The following is a 9,911-nucleotide window of genomic DNA, read 5'->3' on the forward strand; positions in this document are numbered from 1 at the left end:
GAGAAATTGCAGAGATGGAGGAGGGTTCTGCAGGGAAAATGACTGGTAAAGGGAAGAGTAAGCAACCCCCCCCCCTTCTGCTTGCGGTGTTCATCTACAAATTCTCCCTCTCCTTGCATGTCATAGATAAATCCAGGATGAAATATCCTTTGTTTGCCATTGAACTTCTAGTTTCCACCTCATACATCAGCTTCAACACATGGTGTTTCTGGCAAAAGCCTGCCCCAGCTGCACCTGCCCATAGCACTGTAGTTATGTATATTCTGCAACCATTTGCAGATTCAGGTCCAGTTTTGAAAAGCTGAGATGTATGCTTGTTTATTTCAAATGTTTTCATGCCACCTTTTCTACCTAATCAGGTTCGACAAGTAGGTGAACATGAAAAACATCAAAATGTTTGAGCAATTAAAAATACAGTTACAATTATAAAACAATTCCGTTAAAAACACATAGCCAACCCCAGAAGGAGGGCCAGTAACCATTAGGCATTCCAGATGAAACAAAAAATGTCTTCACCTGCTGACAAAAGACACCAGTAGAGGGAGACAAACTAATCTCCCTGCCAATACCAGCATCTTGAATTTGGCCTGGAAGCAAAAGCCAGTGTAGATGGAACAAGACTAGAATGATATGGTCCCTATGACGCACTCCAGTCAACACTCTGGCCACAGCATTCTGTAAAAACTGTAACTTCTGGACAGTCTTCAAGGGCAGCCCCAAGTAGAGTGCATTGTAGTAATCTAGTCTAGATGTTACCTGGGTATGCACCACAGTGGCTGGCAAAGGAAAGTGGGAGCCAACAGGCTTTTATTACTGTCACTGCAACCTGAAATGGTCATATGAATGGGCCCTTAGACCAGCCAGAAAACCTCTGCAGAGTTGTGTGCCCTGTTAACTGGCATTTCTGCTGTCACTTCAACTTGACAAGAACTGGGAGAAGGATTCATAACATAGTTTATTTCTCATACAGCAAGAGTGGGTGGATAACCCTATTCCCAACTCTGTTTGGTCTACTTAGCAGATGGTAGCAGTAGAACTGTATCAATGTCTGGTGACGGGCTGCCAGCCTCCAAGTTGGGCACGGAAATCTCCTGGAATTACAAGATGAGGAAATGGCAGATTTGGCAGGCTGACTCTATGGAGTTGAATCCCAGCTGAACCTTCTCCCCTCCCAAAACTCCACCCCTTGCAACCTATACCTTCAAATCTCCAGGAATTTCCCAAGCCAGATTTGGCAATCCTAGTCTGGTGGTTTATTATCTATATCTTCTCCTGGGCCTCAGTTACTGACTGTGAGGAATTTCACATTACCCTTTTAAACCTGTTTTGAAGCCGTTTTTGATCCGTCATGGAGTAAACCGGCATAGGGCTGCCATTTCACACATAGCTTTCCCCTTCCGGTAAAGAGTTGGATCTGAAGCGGTTTGTTATTTCAGACTGCACAGCTTTCCCCCCGTCGTTTTTCACCCGCGCGGGCGATCTCCGCCTTTTTTTTTTTTAACATTCGCTTTAGAGCGCTATAGCGCTATAGTGTTATAACAAAACACTCCAGGCATTCCAATGGGGTTGATATAATGCGATTGCGCTGTACTGTTGTACCGTTATAGCGCTATAACGATATAAAGTAAACATGGTTTTTTTAAAAAAAAAAAAAGCCGGAGATCGCCCGTGCGGGCGAAAAACGGCGGGAAAAAGCGCATCGGAACCAGGAGAGGAAATTGAAGACTACTTGGAAGCAGTTGACAGGTAAAACGCTTCAGCCCCATTTTCTAAATGGGACAGAAGTGTTTGTGTGTGAAATTACAATATATATTACGGTAGGGAGCCGGTTCTAAAACGGTTCTGTCTGAAATGACAGACCAGAAACCGTTTGGGAACCGTTCCGGATTATATCGTCAGTCTGAAATTCCTCATTGCCTCCCTTGGGGCAGTTGTGAAATCTGTGTGGAAAATAGATTTCTATCTGTCCTATGCCCCATGTGGAATTCCTTTCTGTATATGGTCATCTCACCAAAGCAGAATTCTTTCTACTTCTAAAAAAATTAATGGAAAAGGTTTAGAGATCTGTGCTAAAAACATGATCTTCCAAACCTGAAATTCTAGGATTGGAATAAATTATGCAAATAGGACACATGGGAATGATTATATTCAGTGTGTATTTATTTCCTCTGGCTGCAGAGCTTGTTTTTAATTCTGTTGTTTTATTATTCTTTTCCAAAGCTCGGGAAGGAAGTTTTAGACTCATGGAAAATCGGAGACCTATGTTAGAAATATGTGTGTAGGAGGAGGGGGAAAGAAACTTTAGATCATGTGAAGAGGGCTGGGAGATGTGATAAAGCAATGCTGGATTATTTCCTTAAGAAAGTCCCAGTCAAAAAGGATGAGAGTTCCCAGCCAAGTGGGAAACCTGCTTGTTTTGTCTCAGTTTGTGCTTTCCTGTTGTTCACTCAATATTAGTTCATGGGACTTTGAACTTCGTTTTCAAGATTGAGAGTAAAATTATCTGTCTCCTGAAGATGGGTTGATCTCATGAAAACACAAAGATAATCTCTTGTACTCGTCTCACAGAAAAGGTGAATTTAAAATAAATATTTATCCAGACTTCTTTTTCAGAAAATAATTAGGGTTCAGGACCTCAATTTTGTATGAAAATAAAAGAATTTTCTGCCTTTCAGCTGAGTTCTTTACCCAAGTGTCTTATATGATGATATATTGTGAGAGAAAATGATGCTGGGTAAATTAGAATCGGCTGATAATTCTAGCAAGTCTTAAATCTTCCCCCCTTCAGCTCAGTATTAAAAATCATGATGTTGACATACTTTTCTTTGTTCTGTTTTGTTTCAGAAAGACAATCTTGAACTAGAAGATAAGTTAATCAAACAGGAGCTGTGACTCCATTCCAATTCCACAACAACCCTGATCAATTATAGTTACTGTTGCTTTGATGGACAATAATCTGACTCAACAAGCTCAAGATACTGAAACAACAGAAATACGCCAGACCATGCCAACTGAGTTTAACAATACTCTAACATGTTTCCATATCCAGTTATGACCTCATTTCCATTTAAGCAGCTCCATTGTTTCGTTTGTTCATCAGTAAATACGGCCTCACTGTAGGTTGTGGGTAAGTGGGGGTGTGGCAATGTTATTCAGCAGGCTGGAGTGAAATTGGCAGTGTTGTCTTTTGTGTTATTGGGCATGTTTAAGCAATCCCATCTTCAATGTATCAGATACCTAGCAGTGCCATTCTAAACAGAGTTATACAGAAGGATGTAACTCTAATTAGAATGGCACTGATAGTAACTACATTCATGTTGCATTAATATTGTGTAAGCTAGTACCTCATTATAGTTATACTAAGTACTCTCAGCAATTAGTGTGATATACATGTATCTTATGGCTTTTCTCATTTTTGCCATCATCTCACAATTCCCTACATGGTATATTTTATTACAAGCAAAAAAGAAGAGAAATGTCTCAAGCACCCAAACTCAGATGTTCTTTTTTGGGGCTGTGGACTACCAGGGTCACTACATTCCTTTTAGAACAAAGGTGGTTTGGAACATGTTAGGTTAGAACTGGAAACTTATTTGTAAGAAATAACTGTAATTAAGATACCAGGCAGCTCCTATTTATGAATATCCACAAGGAAGAAAGTGTTATGGTTGTTGTTGTTGTTGTTCAGTTGCACAGTTGAGTCCGACTCTTCACAACCCCATGGACCACATCACGCCAGGCCCTCCTGTCTTCTATCGTGCTCCGGAGTTTGCTTAATTTCATGTCCGTTGCCTCGATAACACTGTCTAAACACCTCATCCTTTGCCGTCGCCTTCTTCTTTGACCTTCAATCTTTCCAAGCATCAGGGCCTTCTCCAGTGAGTGCTCCCTTCTCATTTGGTGGCCAAAGTATTTCAGCTTCAGTTTTAGTATCTGGCCTTGTTATAATCTGGCATTTATGCCTCTGATAGCCGCCCTGAGCCTTCGGGGAGGGCGGGATACAAATCCAAATAAATAAATAAATAAATTCCAGGGAACAGTCAGGGTTGATTTCTTTTAGGATTGACTGATTTGATCTGCTTGCAGTCCAAGGCAATCTCAAGAGTCTTCTCCAGCACCATAATTCAAAAGAATATATTCTTTGGCGCTCGGCCTTCCTTATGGCTCAACTCTCACAGCCATATATTACTACTGGGAATACCATTGTTTTGACCATACAGACTTTGGTTGGCAGGGTGTTGTCTCTACAAATGTTATGGTAGCAAAGGACAATTTATACCAAATTATGGGTGAATGTTTTTTTGCTGGAACAGCAGAAAGGGTTTCTGGTTATGATTAAAATTTAGAATGCTTTTCAGAGTGTATAAAATATAATCTACTAGAGGAGTAGATTTACCTGTGGATGAAAGAGCTGCAAAGTGTGGCCTGTGAATCATAGTTGAGGAACAGTCTTGGTGAGTCTGGGGTCCAGGATGGGTCCTCAGAATCAGTGCCGCCCCCTGTCAGTGTCCCTGAGTGAGGCAGGTGGGAGCCATCACTGGCACCTGTTTGCCTGAGCCAGGATGGAATTGGACAAGCAGCCGCTGATGAGTCAGCTGGCAGAGCCTCAGGTGGGCATGAGTGGCGGTCACTGCATGTGGATGGCCAAAGCCCCAAACAGAATGGGTACACGTGGCAGTGGCAAGAGCCTGCTCTTTTTCTTCTCCCCCCCTCCATTGGGGAGGATGGGACCACAGGCTCTTGGGCTCCCCAGCATGGGACCCAGGGAAGCTGCTCCTGTTACCTTTTAGCTAAGACTACCCCTGGATGGCTCCAACTGAAGTGCAGGCTGGTGTCAGAACCTCGAAAGGTGGAGAGGTAGAGAGTGAAGGACACAGAGACCGATTTCACACAAGAGCTGCGCCGCGGTCGTGCCTCCCTTTGCCCCACTTCTATTGGTCAATTTCCCACTCGAAGCCACACGGCCGTGTTTTGACCTGCGGCTTCACCCAATTTCCCCCGCGGTTTTGTGATCCTGCTTTTTGAGGATCACGAATCCGCGGGGGAAATCGGGTGAAGCCGCGGGTCAAAACACGGCCGCGCGGCTTCGAGTGGGAAATTGACCAATAGAAGCGGGGCAAAGGGAGGCGCGACCACGGCGTAGCTCTTGTGTGAAATCGGTCAGAGTGTCTTGAGATGCCTCTCACTAATTTATTCTCTCAAAGCTGTGCATGGAGAGTGGCTCATTCTTGGCTCCCCTCTCTTGTCTGGAATATTGCTGCTGCACTCAAACAGTTGTCCCCTTGTTTTTCTAGAAAGGACTTGATTTTGAGGGGAAGCGCTAAGTGCTGGAGAGCACAGAAACCACAGCACACCCCCTGGCCAAGATTGGTCCAAAGAGCAGAGCTAGGAGTAAAAGACCAGTCTTGTTCTCTCTGGCAGTAAAGACACAGTGCCTCAACTCACAGTCCAGAGTTATCAAGAGCAGTGTAGGTGGGATGGCAGATTAACACAACTAGCAAGGGAAGGAGAACTACAGTAATGTCAATAAAGTATAGGAACAGATATATTTTATTTAAAATGCCTGTTAGAATGTCACTGTTATAGTTTTGAGTGTCTACATTTGTCTTGAATGAACTACCTTCACCTTAGAAGCTCATTCTCTATCCTCAATGACACTGCACCCACACTAAAGTTGCCAGGTTGAACAGTCTACTATGAGATCTTGGCACAGCCATATTATCACATGAAATTGGCCTAGCTGGGCAAAATACTCAACTGTGCAGGGAAATGCTGGAACAAAAATGACAGTCCAGTAACAGGCACAGTATTGAAGGTTAACTGGTATGGTTAGTCCAGTCACCATTATTTAGCAGAGTGCTTTAATAAATCTACAAACGCAGGAGCGTCACTTTACCAGGTTACTCAGCTTACAAAGCTACACAGAGCCACATTGCAAGTTTAGAAGATAAATACTTCTCTCTTTATTTGAGAAGTACACTTTGGATAGGAAAGAGGAGGGATTGATCGATTACTAACTTACTAGCTAAAGGATGGAGGCGGATGGCGAGAGGCCCATCTGCCTCATGGTGCTAAGAGAGGACCGCATGTCGCTCTCTTGGTGCGTGCAGGTAGAGAGCAAGTCTTCATTTGGAGTGAGAGAGAAGCAGAAAAGGGAAATTGGTCCCTAAGATTACAATCTGCATATCAAAGAGGATAGTGGCAGAAGAACAGATACAGGGTCAGTGTGCCTACCTAGCTATCTAGCCTCTCTTGACACTCAGTCTGGAGTTCTGAGGCAGGGGACATCGCATCTGGAACTCCCAACAGGTCCACACAAAACACAAAAAATACTTTTAGTCACTTTGCATAACCTGAAAATGATAAGTAAACATTGGACAGGTCTTCTGTGCTCGTGTGTCATTCTACTGAGCATTTGATTTCTCTAAACTAAACACTGACTAGCGATATTACTTGATTAACTGAGTCCATCATTTGAGTCTGATTGCCATAGCAAGAGAAAGCTATTGTAATCAGCATTTCCACTTACCTGAATTTCCTATTCAGTCTGAACTTGTTTTGCACGTCTGTTCTGGAAACAAATACCATCATACCCAACTGGAATTTTAACTTGATATCATGACGACACAGGGAGTGTGATCACACAAGCAGTTTGGCCCGACAAAGCCACCCTTCCCTCCGGATTAAATGGGTGCAGTGACACAGCCACATCGGTCAGCCGTTCCCCAGGCATACTCACCCTGTCGTAGGACAACTTGGAGCTGGGTTAAAAAGGCACCTCATCACAAGTGGTGTTTTCAGTTCCCCATGCATTCATTGCACATGGACGGATGTTTGAACACAGGATAGTGCACACTGAACATATTGGTGGTCTGAACCTGCAGATCTGTTGCCTGCACTAGGTTGGGTTTTTTTTTTTTTTGAGTTTTGCGCACTCTATGGCTGAGACACTGCAGTAATGTGGATGCTTGACCACAGGATGGCCACATGGGTAACTCACAGCAGGGTGTGTTGTCTGGATGATATTCCCCACAACATTTTAAACTGGTACAATTAGAGGCGGCGCCATATCTTACCAAGCCGCAAGTGTGATCACACCAAGGGTTCTTCCCTACATGTCACTTGCTCCAGAGACAACAAGCAGGTGAGAGAGCTCAGTTGCCTGGGTGAGTTGGGAAGCAAAGATGGCCCTGGGAAAAAAACCTTCAGGGTCGCTCACTTGCTTGCTTCTGGTCAGGCTTAAGGATAGAGTCTAGTAGATCAAAGAGCACAGAACTAAATAGTAGGGCTGGGGAAAATGAAAGAGTGAGGGCGGAACCAGGGCCGGCTCGAGGTTTTTTTGTGCCCTAGGCAGGGCTACCTTCTGGCTTCCCGCCCCCCCCCCCGCGTGCCCAATTACAAGGTTGCCTACCTCCGGGCAGGGCCTGGAGAGAAGGAAGTCCAACTTCTCTCCCCCTCGCTCATCAAGTACTCCGCCGTCAAATCTGTCACCGGGGCTAATGCTTCACTCAACATTTGTTTCATATTCTCTCCTTTAGATTCTGAGACACCCTGGAATCGGAGGACCAGGTTTGCCTTCTCCATTTGCAGCTGTAAAAGTTGTTCTTCTGTGGAGACTTGCTTCTTTTTCAAATTTTGTACCTTTTTCTTCACCTTTTGGGTAGTGGCATCAACTTCTTTCACCTTCTCAGCTGTTTGCTCTGTGATTTTAAGAGTCTCATTCACTTGTATTTGCTGGGTGGTGATACATTTGGTCATTGTAGACAACTGTTCCTTGACGTTAGTCATCTATTCCAGCAGGGGGCGCAGAGATTCTGCCAACATTTTAGCCAGCTTGGTGGTTCCTTCTGGTCTTGCGCTCTCCCCTTTCACTTTTAAAAGTTTCTCCTTCTCCATCCTCTTCCCCGCCATCTTTTATCGATTGTTTACTTTTGCCGCAATTTCTAAAGCCTCTGAATGTGCACTCAAATGCTTATACACGCCTTGGTAAGTTTTTCTCAACAGATTTCAACGCTTTTGCTTTTGCTCCCCCCCCCGTTTTTCTGCTTAAATGTTCATGCGCATGGGAGTGGCCCCTCCCCCTGCTTGCTTCATTTCTCGGTCCGTGGGGTGGGGAGCTTTCTTTTTAGATTGTCAAAGATGCTTTAATCTGACTCATGTTCATATTGGTCTTCTGACCTCGCTTAGTCTCTGATTCGACTGCTCGATCCCCAGCGCTTGTCCCGGTCAGCATCACTAGGTTCCATACGGACACTCGCAGGAGGGACCATCGGGGCAAAGAGGCGCCTCAATTCCCCAGTGTCGCGCTGGCGAAGAGGTGACCTCTCGAGAGTCTCATGGCTAGAAGCCCTTCACCGGGCCTCTTGGGGGGCAACGAGCCTGCATACCCCCTCCTTCCCACTTGCGCACAGTTTGCATCCCCGGGAGGTCCGGAAGATGCGACTGCTCAGCGTGCCACCATCCACCGGAAGTCCTTTCCAAGTCTTTTTTGATATCTGTGAGGAAAGGTTGAAGGAGCTGGGTATGTTACCTTGGAGAGGAGACGACTGAGAGGTGATATGACAACCATCTTCAAGTATTTGAAGGGCTGTCATTTAGAGGATGGCACAGCGTTGTTTTCTGTTGTCCCAGAAGGTTGGACCAGAACCAACAGGTTGAAATGGAATCAGAATAGTTTTCAGCTAAACATTAGGAAAAACGTCCTGAAAATTAGAGCAGTTTCTCAGTGGAACAGGCTTCCTCGGGAGGTGGCAGGCTCTCCTTTTTTGGAGGTTTTTAAACAAAGGCTATATGGCCATCTGACAGCAATGCTGATTGTGTGAACTTACAAGCAAGGAGAAGGTTGCCAATAATAGAATCAACCAAACACACAAAAGCGACCTTGAAGAATGTAAACAGAATCCATTTTTTACAAAAAGATTTCTAGTGATATAAGATAAACTATCATACAAAGTACAAATAAAGTACAAAGTGCATTATTACATTAAAAGACATACAATTACAAAGTGGGACATAAACCCCACTGAAATACAATCTTAAAGGGACCGAGCCTATTCACAATCCTCTTATGCTGTAAGAACAGAAAGAAACCTTCTCTGTAACAGCTGAAGATATGTCCCTTGGAGCATGAAGACATCAGGGTTAGTAATACACAACAGGCCTGTTTCAAATCGATATCTTTATCAAACTGTTAGTCTTCATAAGTCTTGTGGGACTTCCACTAGTTTCCAAGAATTTACAAGCACATGGTGGCAAACATCCCTAATGATAAGCTTGAGATAGCTGCCATCTGGGCAGTGCTGCTGAGAAACGCTGAGGCTCACCAATGAGTGGCTAGCCAAACATCGGCCACTGCATCTGTGGCTCAGAATCCTTAGGCAGGAATGATAACAGAATATACCTCTGAGCATAGATAGAATGATTTCCCCTCATCAGTGAACATCTGCAGTCTCCTTGCCTTCCGTAGAATTAAGAAGCAGCATTTACAGAATGGTGGCCTAGCTTCCACACAGATCAAAACCCTGTTACCTCTCTATTTAAAAATTAAGCACTGAGCCCACCAGCACACTGCCACCAGGGAATGGCTACATACTGTTCTCCTCTAACATCTACTCAATTTATTAGTATATATATATTAAAACAGATAAACAAAATTTGCTGCATCAGATTTAGTGCCCTTTAAAGCCTGGCACCCTAGGTAGCCACCTAGTTTGCCTGTGTGGTTAGGCTGGCCCTGACTGATAGAGGATGATGCCCCACTCTATGTGGACTGAGTGGATCTGATGTCCTGCTTAAGTCATCCTCTACTTCCAAATAAATGTCGATCAGATGTGTCTTGAAGCCAGTTTTCTTCTACAGCCACCATTTAGAAGCTGCCCACTGCAAACCACTTTGCACGCTGACTATTGCCT

General features: G+C 44.3%; 1 protein-coding gene across 1 annotated transcript in view; it reads left to right on the forward strand.

Annotated features, from left to right (window-relative positions):
• Positions 1-2,892, forward strand: part of ERP27 (endoplasmic reticulum protein 27) — a 28,367-nt gene extending 25,475 nt beyond the window's left edge. Inside the window, exon 7 of the mRNA XM_015421291.1 lies at positions 2,845-2,892. Within this exon, the coding sequence (XP_015276777.1) occupies positions 2,845-2,892 (48 nt within the window). The remainder of the gene's footprint in view (positions 1-2,844) is intronic.
• Positions 2,893-9,911: the final 7,019 nt, after the last annotated feature.

Source organism: Gekko japonicus, unplaced genomic scaffold, assembly GCF_001447785.1.
Source record: "Gekko japonicus isolate JY-2015 unplaced genomic scaffold, Gekko_japonicus_V1.1 scaffold443, whole genome shotgun sequence".
NCBI classification, from domain to species: domain Eukaryota; kingdom Metazoa; phylum Chordata; class Lepidosauria; order Squamata; family Gekkonidae; genus Gekko; species Gekko japonicus.